The sequence below is a fragment of the Centroberyx affinis genome, unplaced genomic scaffold (genome assembly GCF_046629955.1).
Source record: "Centroberyx affinis isolate AG114_WGS23_722 - 3 ecotype Tasmania unplaced genomic scaffold, CSIRO-AGI_Caff_v1 ptg000458l_1, whole genome shotgun sequence".
NCBI classification, from domain to species: Eukaryota; Metazoa; Chordata; class Actinopteri; order Beryciformes; family Berycidae; genus Centroberyx; species Centroberyx affinis.
In genome coordinates, this window is record NW_027279118.1 from 200,378 (window position 1) to 214,929 (window position 14,552).

General features: G+C 44.6%; 1 protein-coding gene across 1 annotated transcript; it reads right to left on the reverse strand.

The window, feature by feature from the left end:
* Nucleotides 1–2,071: 2,071 nt before the first annotated feature.
* On the reverse strand, nt 2,072–13,625 carry gpr83 (G protein-coupled receptor 83). The gene is made up of 4 exons (XM_071517101.1): nt 13,167–13,625; nt 9,583–9,708; nt 3,659–3,792; nt 2,072–2,789 (listed from the first exon to the last, which is right to left on the reverse strand). The coding sequence occupies exons 1-4, from the start codon at nt 13,623–13,625 to the stop codon at nt 2,072–2,074; spliced, it is 1,437 nt and encodes a 478-aa protein (XP_071373202.1).
* Nucleotides 13,626–14,552: the final 927 nt, after the last annotated feature.

Sequence of the window (14,552 nt, forward strand, 5' to 3'; positions counted from 1 at the left end):
TTGCAGGTGTTGCTGGTGTGAAACGTTACCTGACGTACCTTGGCTGCTAATGTAAGCTCTGCTAGGCTAAACAAAGTAGTGATAGCTAACCTACCCGCCCCAGCACATCCAAAAAGCTGTAACCATTTAGCTAGCTTTCTCACTAGTGTAAAGCATCATTTCAAGATTGCATTTTCCAGACATATTACTATGGATTTATTGGGGAAAATGAAATGAAGAAAATTATCAAATACAAATTAGGAAACTGAGATTTTGCTCTTGCTTGACCACAGAACACACCCAGGAAAGTGGCCATAAGCAATGGCTTATGGTAGGGAAAAGTGATGTGGTTATATATTTGGTATGCATGTGCTGTTGGAACAAAGCACAGAGACCCAAATATTAGTTGAAACGGCTAAAAAAATGAATACAATGTAAAATTGACCAAACTGGCAAAATTAGCTTGTGCTCACAGCAGGTACTGGGAACTGTGAGAAACTTTCATTAGCCTGTTTATTACCAAATCAGTAGCCTAACTACACAACTACAGAAACTACACAACAGCTAATTGACAGCAGTGTGAGTATGATGAGGGAGATTAGGCTCCCACCCAGACAGTGAATTGGCCAATGGATCAGCGTGAACATAATTCACTTCACAGCATGCAGGTAAATCAGCACATTCTTATTCTGAGAAAAATAATCTGTCCTCAAAGGCAGGATGGTAAACAAAAAAATTGACTAGTTATGGAAAACCTGTGGTGAGCAGATCCTGTACACATACCGTATGTGCTATTTTTTTTCACAGTTATTTTCTCAGGGTTTCTGGACTGTTAATGAACTTGCCTGCTAGTCATGCAGACGTGTGAATACCATCATATTTCATAAAAAAAACAAAAAAAACAATCATAAGGACCAGAAACTTATGTAAAGACATTGATATTAGTGCATGATATTTGCCTAAATTTTTGTGCCAGTTTTATAGTGGTATTGGTATATAATTACATAGATATTATTGGTCCTTTTTACCAAAAGTGGTAATTTCAATGCAAATTGATGATAAAAGGCTGAACAATCCTATTCATAATCCAGAGAGTCAATTCATGAATTAACTCATTAATTCCAATTCAACTGAAGAATTGGAATTGGAATTTGTGAAAGTAAAATTCTGTGAAATTCCATGTTTTTTTTGTTTTTTTTCTTATCTGAGATTACACATAGTGTTATATATTATCAATACTGAATATCAGAAAATGTTAAAGGTTCCTCTCAGGTGGTATTTGATGCATAACATGTAATCATAACACATACATTATGATTGAATGTGTTTGATTTGTTTAACTGTCTTTTATTTGATTCATGTTTGATGTTTGAAGGAGGCCTGCGTCTGTGTCTGTCCGTCGGTCTGTTAGCAGGATATCTCAAAAAGTTGGGCACGGATTTGCACAAAACTTGGTATGAAGGTTGGTTATGGGCCAAGGAAGAATTGCATAACCTGCCTTGCGGGGTGTTGTTGGCCTTGGCAGAGGTCTGTGCTCGACTGAGCAGATTTTCTAGTTTTTTTTGCTTTTGCTTAAGCGCTTTGAGATTTGCCCCTGCATATGAGAGGCACTATATAAATGGAATTTATTGTTATTATTATCCTTTGTGCTCTTGACGATATTCTGACAGCAACCATGTTAACAATAATTAATTGCAATTCCAGAATGAAAATAAAACACTGAGGCTTGACATACCATGAGTCAAATGTTTGAGTGTCTGCTGAAAGAGAGTTGGCAATGTGAAAGGAGAGGGAGTTGGATAACATCATGAAGAAATCATTTTATGATTTACAGTTTCTTTCAGGAACCTACATTAGAGTCGCCACTGCAATTACATTTCCTTATTTTCATGCCATCAGAACAAATAATCTCCTTGCAGTAATAACGCATCTTGTTCCCTCGCCATTCAAATCCTGTACTGGTCCAGCCATACATCTCTGTAATCCTCAGATTTTTTATTTTCGGAACATAAGAAAATCCCAAAACAGGATCAGCAATCCCAAAGACTGATGTCAACCCCATCGCACTGTGGTTGCTGTTAGTGTTTTCCAGTTAGCTCTCAGCCACAATGGGCTCCACTGAGAGAATATCAGTTCTGCCCGAGAGCGCCCGCCTGGCGGTGAACAGCACGTGTGTGTCTTTCAGGGCGTGGGGCGGGTTGGAGGAGGCGTGGCTGTGCTGCGAGGAGGAGTGGCTCGAGTGCGTGGAGGGGCGGCTCGGCCTGGACGACTCGCGCTTGTCGGGCCAGGCTGGCCTGCGACAGGGGGCGCAGGCGGCCACGGCCCGCAGCTCCGGCTCCAGCCCCGCCCCCGCCCTCCGCCTCCTCCTGCACACGCCCAACAGAAGCCAGAGCTCCTGGCGGAAAGCGGGGTTCAGGCAGCAGTAGATGAAGGGGTTGTAGCACGTGGAGCTCATCGCCAGCCAGTGAAAGCAGAAGAACAGGATGTTGGAGGAGTGAATGGCCTGGCTGGACAACAGCACCACGTAGCAGTTGAGGGGGAACCAGCAGACGGCAAACACCCCTACCACCAGCAGCAGCATGGCCAACGTCCGCCGGCGCTTTCTCCTCTGGGTGGCGTACTGGGCCGTGGTGGTGTCGCCGATGGCGTTGCGGCGCCACAGACGGCGGGCCACTGTGGTGTAGGCGGCGGTGATGATGAGGAGCGGCAGCACGTAGAGCAGGACGAAGGTCAGGAGGTCGATGTACTGCCAGTAGACTTCCGATGGCTCCGGGAAGTCTGGGACACACAGGCTGCGCTCCTTCTCCTTACTGTGTGTGTGTGTGTGTGTGGGGGGGGGGGGGGGCAATAGAGAGGGACACAGAAGTTAATAGTGAATAGATTAAAAGAGGGGTTAGGGTGAGAAGGTGAGGAGAAACAAGTGTGATGGCCCCTGTCTGCTTGTGTGTGTGTGTGTCAGTTACTGTGTCTACCCATGTTGTTTTTGAGGTGCCAGAGGAGCTGATTGCAGGAGCTGATTGCAGGAGCTGACACACCTCATATCCGAAGTTACCCTGCAGTTTATTTTATTTATTACAATAAATAATTTGTATTTATTGGCATTTGGTGTCTTTTTTTACAAGTGAGTTGAAAGAAATGAGAGGGAGAAATGAAGGAGAGATAGGGACATGAAGGGTAAGAATATGGTTATATGAGGAGAAAGGATAGAAGGGAAGGAGAAACAGAAAGAGTAGATAGATGGGAGGCAGAGAGAGAGGCTGAGCAAGCTTATGAATAATCTGATGTTCCTGAAGAGAAAAGGTTTACATAATACGGAGTGATGAGGGAGAGAGACGGGTTGGAGGTTAGGAGGCAGAAGGAGGTTGAGTGAGGCCAGACTGGAAAGAGACTGGAAATGAAGATAGACAAAGGAAAGGAAGTAGAAAATTTAAAGATTTTGAAGAAGAATGGCACTCCACATTTTAGAATAATAGTGAAGACATCAAAACTATGAAATAACACAAAGAAATTCATTTATAGGCATCAACTTCACTATTTATATTTGTCTAAGAAACTAATTTAAAGTATTTAAGCATGAGCCTTAAGATCAAAATGGCTTTAAGATAATGAAAAACATAGTACATTCAATCAGGTGTGTTTTTTGACTGGTGTGTGTGTGTGTGTGTGTGTGTCATCACACCTGTATGTGAAAGTCAGGAGTTTTTGGTAGATAGCATGTGGCAGAGAGAAGCAGCTGGCCATAATCCAGATGACAGCCACCCAAACACCACCTTGCACCGGGGACATGCGTGGTCTCAAAGGATGTAAAATCACCTGAGAGAAATCACATCACCACACAGATCGTTAGGTCAGCACAAACACATAAACACACACACACTCGGGATCAATACATAATCCCTCCAGGTCAACACATTAATTTGGGATTTCGAATGAAATGTCGACATCTCCATTTTCTGTTCACATATTTACCGTTGCCCATTGTGAAACGTTTAAAAAAAGAAAATGGAAAAGATAATGACTCACAGCCACTTACAAATCCAACAGTGTTAGGGCAACCACATTACTGGCCTTTGAGTCAGTGAATCTGCAGCAGAGGCTTGGGATGGGGCTATGTCACTGAAAGCAATTTCACAAAGTTAAAAATGGACTGCAGCCTTGATGTGATGAGTCTATCTTCCTCACTTCCTTCATCACAGAAACAAAGGACACAGAATAAAAGATTAATTAATTCAACCAGCTTCTTTTACAGCTGAATCAAAGAGAAAATTAGAGTCAGTGGTGTTATTTGGCAACAAACTCTTACTCTATGTTTTCAACTAGACTAAAACCAGCAATCCCTTCTTCAATCGCTACTCCTAACGACTTGTTTTGGAGGGATATAGGCTATAGGAATTATATAGGAAGCCAAAGGAAGGTAAAGTTGTTCCACAGTGTTACAGAAGGATGGCACTGCCGTCTGGTTGATACAAAATAGCTAGAGTTGGTATTCACTGATTGATACGGAAGCCGAGAACTACGGAAGCCGAGAACTACGGAAGCCGAGAACGGCCGTGCTTGCAATTATTTTTTTTAATGCCGTTATGTCGAGATCACGAGTTAATTATCTCGTTATCTCGAGATAACAATTACAATTACAATTACAATTTCACATTTGGCAGACGCTTTTATCCAAAGTGAGATTTTCATACAACACAAGCAAGGTTCTAGTTAGGAGAGAACAACGAGAGTAAGTGCTATAAAGCTAAGTTCTGGTCCAACAGGACATAGGTGCTACGAGGCAGTGCTACAAGGCAGGAGGCACAGTGCATGCTCGCCGACCAGATACTGTGTGTGGAGCGGACAAACCCGGATTCCTTAGTTATTGTAATCGGTGACTTTAACAAAGGAAATCTCTCTCATGAACTCCCTAAATACAGACAGTTTATTAAATGCCCGACCAGAGAGGAGAACACTCTGGATCACTGTTACACCACAGTAAGCAGTGCCTATCACGCCGTTCCCCGCGCTGCACTGGGACACTCTGACCACGTCATGATCCACCTGATTCCTGCTTATAGGCAGAAATTAAAGCTCTGCAAACCTGTGGTGAGGACATCAAAAAAGTGGACCAGTGAAGCTGTGGAAGATCTTCAGGCGTGCTTGGACTGCACTGACTGGGAGGTTTTCAGGACTGCTACCAACAGTCTGGACGAGTACACAGAGGCTGTGACATCATACATTAGCTTCTGTGAGGACAGTTGTGTACCATCACGCACTACGGTGAGGTACAACAACGACAAACCCTGGTTCACAGCCAAACTCAGATAGCTAAGGTCAGAGAAGGAAGAGGCGTTTAGGAGTGGGGACAGAGTCAGGTTTATAGAGTCGAAGTACAGGTTTAGCAAGGCGGTGAGAGAAGCTAAACGACTGTACTCTGAGAAACTCCAACACCAGTTCTCAGCCAACGACTCTGCTTCTGTCTGGAAAGGGCTCAGACAGATCACCAACTACAAACCTAGAGCCCCCCACTCTGCTAACGACTTGCGCCTGGCCAACAACCTGAATGAGTTCTACTGCCGCTTTGAAAGACAATGGGACAGTCCTGACACCTCTCCACAGCTGCCCACCTCAGAGCCCCCCTCCCCCCCTACCACAGTGACGACTTTCTCCATCCTGGACAGGGACGTTAACAGGCTTTTCAAGAGACAGAACCCCCGCAAAGCAGCCGGGCCAGACTCTGTCTCTCCATCCACCCTGAAGCACTGTGCCGATCAGCTGTCTCCGGTGTTCACAGACATTTTCAACACCTCACTGGAGACATGCCACGTTCCAGCCTGCTTCAAGACCTCCACCATCATCCCTGTCCCCAAAAAGCCAAGGACCACAGGACTTAATGACTACAGACCCGTCGCCCTGACCTCTGTGGTGATGAAGTCTTTTGAACGCCTTGTGCTGTCACACCTCAAAAACTTCACTGACCCCATCCTGGACCCCCTGCAGTTCGCCTACAGAGCCAACAGGTCTGTAGACGACGCAATAAACATGGCCCTCCACTTCATCCTCCAGCACCTGGACTCCTCAGGAACCTACGCCAGGATCCTGTTTGTGGACTTCAGCTCTGCCTTTAACATGATCATCCCGGCTCTGCTACAGGACAAGCTCTCCCAGCTGAGTGTGCCTGACTCCACCTGCAGGTGGATCACAGACTTTCTGTCGGACAGAAAGCAGCACGTGAAGCTGGGAAAACATGTCTCTGACTCCCGGACCATCAGCACCGGTTCCCCCCAAGGCTGCGTTCTTTCCCCTCTACTCTTCTCCCTGTACACCAACAGCTGCACCTCTAGTCACCAGTCTGTCAAGCTCCTGAAGTTCGCGGACGACACCACCCTCATTGGGCTCATCTCTGGTGGGGATGAGTCAGCCTACAGGCAGGAGATCGACCGCATGGTGTCCTGGTGCGGACTGAACAACCTGAAGCTCAACGCTGTGAAGACAGTGGAGATGGTTGTGGACTACAGGAAGAACCCAGCCCCACTCACCCCCATCACCCTGAGAGATTCCCCAGTCGACACTGTGGAGTCCTTCCGCTTCCTGGGCTCCATCATCACCCAGGACCTCAAGTGGGAGCTGAACATCAGCTCCCTCACCAAAAAAGCGCAACAGAGGATGTACTTCCTGCGGCAGATGAGGAAGTTCAACCTGCCGAAGGACGATGATGGTGCACTTCTACTCCTCCATCATTGAGTCCATCCTCACCTCCTCCATCACCATCTGGTATGCTGCTGCCACTGCCAAGGACAGGGGCAGACTGCAGCGTATCATTCGCTCTGCTGAGAAGGTGATTGGCTGCAATCTACCTTCCCTCCAGGACCTGTACGCCTCCAGGACCCTGAGCCGAGCAGCAAAGATTGTGGAGGACCCCTCCCACCCTGGACACAAACTATTTGAAACACTCCCCTCTGGCAGGAGGCTGCGGTCCATCAGGACCAAAACCTCACGCCACAAGAACAGTTTCTTCCCGTCTGCAGCTGGCCTCATCAACAAGGCCCGGGACCCCCACTGACACAGTCCCTTATCCCCCCCCCCATACCTTTGCACATTCTTTGGAAAATGTTTTGCACATACCTGTACAAACTGTACATTTCATTCACTTGAAAAAAAAACAGTTATATTGTTATATTGCACATATATATTTGTACATATTTTTTATTTCTTATTATTATATTTTTTATTATATTTTTAATTGTATTATTATTATTTTTATTTTATTTTATTATTTTTATGTTTATTGTATGCACCTCCATGCCAAAGCAAATTCCTTGTACTGTGAAAACTTACTTGGCAATAAACTTTATTCTGATTCTGATTCTATGAGGCAATGCAAAAAAAAAAAAAAAAAAAAAAGTGCTTCTATGCACTGGCCATTAGGTGAGAAGGTTCAACAGAAGCCACATGCTCCTTGAAGGTTAGTTGGTCATCAATCATGACACCCAAGTTTCTGGCAGACTTTGTGGGCATGAGCTGAGTTGATTCGAGCTGGATACTAATCTGTTGTTGTACAGAGGGACTGGCTGGGATGACAAGGAGCTCAGCCTTTGACAAGTCAAGCTGAAGGTGGTGTTCCTTCATCCAAGCCGAGATATCGGCGAGGCATGCCGATATCCGCGCCGAGACTGTGGGGTCGTCTGGCGGGAACGATAGGAGGAGCTGGGTATCGTCAGCATATGAATGGTATGAGAAGCCATGAAGATATTGAAAAGAGAAGGGGTCCAAGCACTGACCCTTGAGGTACCCCTGTGGACAAGCAGTGGGATTTAGACACTTCCCCTCTCCAAGACACTCTAAAGGATCTCCCTGAGAGGTAGGACTCAAACCAGCAGAGAGCAGATCCTGAAAAGCCAAGCTCAGCGAGTGTGGAGAGGAGGATTTGGTGGTTAACCGTGTCAAAGGCGGCCGATAGGTCAAGTAGCAGTAGGACAGAGGACTGACCGGCAGCTCTAGCTGATCGCAGTGTTTCCACTACAGACAAGAGCGCAGTCTCAGTAGAGTGTCCGCGTTTGAAGCCAGACTGGTTAGGATCATACAGGCGGTTCTCAGAAAGGAATTCAGAGACTTGATTAAAGACCGCACGCTCAAGTGTTTTGGAAAGGAAGGTGAGTAGTGAAACCGGCCTGTAATTATCAACCTGAGATGGGCTGAGTGTAGGTTTCTTTAGCAGCGGGCTAACCCGCGCTTGCTTAAAAGCAGTGGGGAACACATCCGTTGTAAGTGAGGAGTTGATGATGTGCGTGACTGCAGGGATAAGTGTGGGCGAGATGGCCTGCAGGAGGTTGGAGGGTATGGGTATGACAGGTAGTGGGACGAGAGTCAAGCAGAAGTTTGGAGACTTGCTCCTCAGTGAGATGGGAAAAGGACAGGAGTGAGGTCCTGTTAGCTGGTGGCAGCATACTGAGTTGGTCAGGCTCAGAGAACTGATTACTGATGGTAGAAACCTTATCAGTAAAGAAGGATGCAAAGAGGTCAGCTGTGAGCAAACTTGAGGGTGGAGGTGGTGGAGGTTTGAGGAGTGAATTAAAAGCTGAAAATAATTTCCGAGCGTCCTTGGCACTGCTGATTTTCTCCTGATAGTAAGTGGTCTTGGCACTTTTTAGATGGGAGGAGAATGCCGATAAGAGAGTTTGATAGTCAGTGAGGTCAGTGGGATCACTGGATTTGCGTCATTTTCTCTCAGCTGCTCTGAGTCCCGCCCGTTGCTCTCTGATGACACCGGTGAGCAAAATAACAAAGCTCGTTTTCTCGAGATAACGAGTTAATTATCTCGTTATCTCGAGAAAACAAAAGTCGTTTTCTCGAGATAACGAGATAATTTATCATGAGAAAACGACTTTTGTTTTCTCAAGATCACGGGATAATATGGAGAACTCGAAAGAGTGGTTCATTTGATCACACCTGATTTCAGCCTTCAAGATCACTGTCATGACTGTCGGGGAGGATTCATAACTGAACAGGAAGCATAAATGTGTAGCTTTGTTTGCTGCAGTTACATTTCCAGCTTAAAAATCAGTTGCTACAGTTGTCAAGACGCCCTATGCATGCTGGCATGGCACTCCTGATCTCTGATAAACATTATAAGTAATAGGAGGAAACAACATTTTGTTTTCTCGTGATAACTCGTGATAACGGGTTGATTATCTCGTTATCTCGAGATAACAAAACTCGTTTTCTCGAGATCACGAGATAATTAACTCGTGATCTCGAGATAACGGCATTAAAAAAATAATTGTAAGCTCGGCCGTTCTCGGCTTCCGTAGAGAACGGCTGTGCTTACAATTAGTTTTTTAATATCTACATACATAATACAATATCTCATAATACATATCTCATACAGTTAGGCTTTTTTTTTTTTCCAAAGGAGCTACATCTGCACACACTGGATAAGAGAAGGAGAGTGCGGTTTTATAGAGGATGAAGACATTCACATGACCTTGCTCACTGCTGGTCAATGTAAGCTGTTGAATAGCGGTAAGGTGTGTGCCCCGGGGTTGAGTAGCCTACATATGGAAGGCTACTCCCAGCCCCTGATCCACAGCCTCCCTGCGGACGGACAGCGGAGCTCCAGCCTACCTGCCGGCGGTCCAGAGCGATGGCGGTGAGCGTGAGAGTGGAGACGTGCAGGGAGCAGTATTGCACGAAGCGGCTGATGTGGCACATACCCCTCCCAAACACCCAGGTGCTGTTCACGAAGCGGACCTGAGGGAACACACACGTAGGACATGTTCACTATCAATTTTCTAACCTAGTCCATCAAGCAAAGACAGAATGTCATTAAGAAGAAAATTTTAATAGCGCTGAGGTATGGGACAACTGGCAGCCTTGGCAACATTTCAGACAATATTTTTTAAGTAGGCTATTTAATAGGCTACAGCAATATTTACACCGTCATATGCCTACAGCTAAATAGGCTATTTCATTGGCTGTCGGAATAATACACATTTTACTTAATTTTACCTTTTCAAACTGTTTACCAACCAGAGAAAGAGACTAAACTGATTTTTACTTCTTTTTTTGCAAAGGTAGACTGCCCAGCAAGCAATTTTGCGTTTAAAAGACGTCCAATTTGACCAATTTGGAGCGGACGTCACAGTTACGTCACTGCAGTTGCGCGCGCAGTGTGGTGGCAGAAAGACAGAGGAAACAAGTAGAGGGAAACGGGCGAGATCCCCGGAATAAGGGAAAAACTGGTGCAACAGATCTATATAACAACACACCTAATGTCATTTATTTACATCAAAAGCCCAGCCCAATGTAATGGAGATTTAGACAGTCATAGTGTCATCTTGTGGTGAAAAAAATGACTTGTCAAATGTTTTGACTCCGCTGAGATCGGGAGGTAGCTCGTGTCTCAGTAAGCAGGCTGACCAATATCATGCATGTGATAAACTGAAGCTTGAAAAGTTAAAATCTGGAGAGGACAACGGCTGGAACGGAGATCAGTGTGGATGGATGGACTATTATTATGTATATTTTAACAGTCTACAGCGGAGTTTTTAACGTTGTCTTAAATTTGACCGGCACAGAATTGGAAAAATGAGACTGATCTGCCGTCAGTATATAGTTGTTTGACTTGTTTATAATAGCCCACGTCTTGTATAGCTGCGTTTTATGTCCTTGCCGCTGGCTAGGCTGTACGTCGGTCCGTAACACAGAAATCATTTGATAAATCTCGGTATTCAAGGTCCTGGACATGACCGCAAAGTACAAAATTGTATGCGTCAAGAGATTTGTATGCCTTGAGTTTTCTTTCGTATAGACGCTGGGTGTTTCCACAAGGTATACGAAGATGTCCGGCCACTGTAACTTTGGCCATTTAGTTGGATCCTTGACCCATTGATCCGACAGTGAGTAGGCTACGGGTCAGGAAACCTCACCCCATTGCTAAAGGTTAGCTTATTAGTGTAAGACCACCTGTCTTCTGCTGGCAAACCATTAAAATAATTGGAGAAGGCGTCCGGATGATCCATATTCCTATGTTGTAAATTGATATCTGATACGCTAACTCTCACTTTCTGCCACCAGTTCGGCTCCGCCCACCAAATACGTCATCGCTGTTTACAAACACAAAAAAGGTCTATAGGCGTCTATCCGTAGACCTGACGTCTAGGCTAAAACACGGCTACATTTGGGCTGTCAGTGAAAGTTTAGTAGACGTCTAACCATAGCCCAAGTATAGCCTAGCCATCAATTAGACAGCTATTGAACGACTACATATATACGTCTGATAGACAAAATAGCAAGCCAATCTCTCGTTTAAAAGACGTCTAATGGGCGTCTATACGTAGACCTGACGTCTAGGCTAAAGCACGGTTAAATATGGGCTGTCAGTGAAAGTTTAGTAGACGTCCAACCATAGCCCAAGTATATAGCCATCAATTAGACAGCTATTTAACAACTACATATATAAGTCTAATAGACAACAAAATAATGGCAAAAGGATTATTTTTACTCAAATATAACATGTTCTGATAATAAATGTCAATCCATCCAACAAACAACAACAAGATAAATATAAAAAGAATTTATTACAAAAATGACATACAGGAATATTTTAAACAACAACAACTGCCGGCTAACCGCTAAGGCGAATGCTAACACTAACAGGCACGTTTTGAACGGGCACTGCACTAGTTTTAGGAAATACACAAACAGATGCAACTTGAACACACATCGTCTGCTGCTGTGAAATGTGCATGAATATTGTACCAGCACATGTGCTTTCTAGGTAGCATGTTAAGCTAACCACACTATGGCTTACTCTACACTGCTAACCGCTAAAAATGGCACGGTTCCTGCATGATAACAAATAATGTAGATACATAATGAACACATGACAAGACAAAAACACAGCGACTTACAAGATAAACCAAATAAGCCGTAAACGTGGCGTGAACTGCTCAGTTCTGCTCTGCCTCTGACTGCTTCTTCAACCGGGCGAAGCATTACGCCACCCAACTGTCAAGTCTCGCGTTGTCAGTCGTCATGTCTCTGAAGCAGTGCAGCTGCCCTCTAGCGGTTGAGAATCGTAATTGCATTTTGTATTTACTTGTAAAATGAAAGAAAGTCAAATACGGAGAATGGTGTATGAATGTGTGACAGCAAAAAATAATTCTAATTCAAAGGTTAATACTAACTTCGCCGGATGGGCTTAAGCAGGCTATACAGTAGCCGGTCCAATTCAGAGCTAAATCGGGGCTACACATAGACCATTTCAATGAAATGATACTAATCTCAGTTTGTTTTCATAGTTGACTTGCTAACATTATCCGATGCCATGCACCTCACAAGCTGCGTGGGCGAAAACTACATTTAACCAATTTTAACACTATAAGGGCTAGAAGTGGGTTACACATAGCCGTTGATAGCCAAGCCGTTGAAATGACTGCAATTGATTGCCTCGATTTCGCCGGATGGGCTAAAAGCAGACTACAGTAGCCGGTCCAATTCAGAGCTAAATCATGGCTACACATAGACCATGTCAATGAAATGATACTAACACCTTGTATTTATTATTGACATTGCAAACATGATGGGATATTATCCACCTCACAAGCTCCGTAGGCAAAAACTACAATTAAACAGTTTGGGCTAAAAGTGGGCTACAAATGGGCTACAAATAGCCGGCCAATTGGGAGCTAAATCGTGGCTACGCATAGACCATGTCAAAGAAATGAAACTAAACACCTTGTAATCACTGCTGACTTTGCTTACATGATGGAATATCATACATCTCGCAAGCTGCGTTGGCAAAAACTAAATCTAACCAATTTCAAGATCATTTTGGCTAGAAGTGGGTTACACATAGCCGGACTAAATAAGGGCTATATCTAGCCGAGACGTTGAAATGACGTCTATTGCTTGCTGGGTGTCGAATTTTTGCCAACACTGAAAACACAGCTGTCAAAAAAGTCTTGATGTGCGCACATCAGACAAATCTCCCCACTGCATCTAATTAAAACTATTGAAGAAATTTGTTTCACTTCTTCAAAATGTTTTAATGCTTGTTTTTTTTTAAACCCATAAAGAAAATGTGTTCTTGAGAGAGGTAGGCACATTTGAATATTTAACCAGCCTTAAGCGTGTGTGTGTGTTTGTGTATTATTCACTCACTCACTCACGCACACACACGCGCGCGCGCGCGCACTTGCTCTTACCAGGGTGAACGGTGTATTGAGGACGGTGATGAGGATGTCGGCCACGGCCAGGTTCACTATGAACAGGCTGGTGGAGGACTGGGTGCGCTTGTTTTTCACCACCACATGGCACACCAGGGTGTTCCCGAACAGCGAGATCACGATGATGAAGGAGTACGCGGCCACCAGCAGCGCTTTGATGCTCCTGTCCTGCGACTCCCCGCCGTGCCGCTTGCCGGCCAGAGAGCGCCAGTCGGCCAGCGTCCCCTCGTCAAAGTCCAGGGTGAAGAAGCCCGATGTCCGGTTGCCTGCTCGAGCTGAAGCGTTGACAAGACGCTCCGTATCCAAAAGTATCTCCTCTCCCAAAAGTGAGGAGTCGTTCAGTGTGTGACCCGCCGCCGCCTCCTCTGCTGCTGCTGCTGCTCTCCTGTCTGGGCTGCCCAAAAGGCTCAAGGATAACCAAACGCACACAGCTCTCATTTTATTTTAATTATTAGTGGGGGTTTTTGAGGGTTTTTTTTTTTTAGAAAGACACAAAAGTCCCTTAGTAAAACCCGGGGGCTCACTCCCCCGTGCCACTGAAGTGGCGTGGAGGGGAGAAGTGGCTCAACAAGTTGCGTAATGCAACACAGCAGTTTGTGGCTGCTGCTTTTACACCTGTGCAGTCTCGTGTGTGAGAGTGTGTGTGGATATAGAGAGGGAGAGCGAGAGAGTGTGCCTGCTGAGAGAGAGAGAGAGAGAGAGAGAGAGAGAAAGCGAAGGGACAGAGAGAGTATAGGAAGTTGTGCAGCTCGTGCGCCACATTCACACATTGAACAATGGGAGTCATTAGCATATGACAGATTTGTCTCAGTATTATTTGTGTGAACAGATCGACAATCCGTGTGTAAATGAGTAGGCTAATCTGTAAATATAAAACACATTCCACAAATACAAAAAAAAAGATTTGTAAACTCACAAAAATATTTTGCCAATATAAAACGGATCTGCAAATACACAAACAAATTCCATAAAAAAATACCGTGTGAATAGCATACATTAAATTAATTTACAAATAAATGAAAAGCATTTGTGAATATCTTCCTAACATTTACAACTTTCGAACAGGCATTTGTGAATCCAGTTTTTATTTGTGAATCGAAAAGGCATTTGTCCCAGCAAGCAATTTTGCGTTTAAAAGACCTCTAAAAGCCGTCTATACGTAGACGTCTAGACTAAAACACGGCTACATTTGGGCTGTCAGTGAAAGTTTAGTAGACGTCTAACCATAGCCCAAGTATAGCCTAGCCATCAATTAGACAGCTAATGAACGACTACATATATACGTCTAATAGACAACAAAATGATGGCTAAATGATTATTTTTACTCAAATATAACATGTTCTGATAATAAATGTCAATCCATCC

Bases quoted from the DNA above. Each gene is read 5' to 3' on its own strand.
- gpr83 (XM_071517101.1), bottom strand. From the start codon at position 13,625: ATGAGAGCTGTGTGCGTTTGGTTATCCTTGAGCCTTTTGGGCAGCCCA. The intron at 3,793-9,582 runs GTAGGCTGGAGC...GATTTCTCTCAG, and splicing joins TCGCTCTGGACCGCCGGCAG to GTGATTTTACATCCTTTGAG. The intron at 2,790-3,658 runs GTGTGATGACAC...ACACACACACAG, and splicing joins CTCCTGACTTTCACATACAG to TAAGGAGAAGGAGCGCAGCC.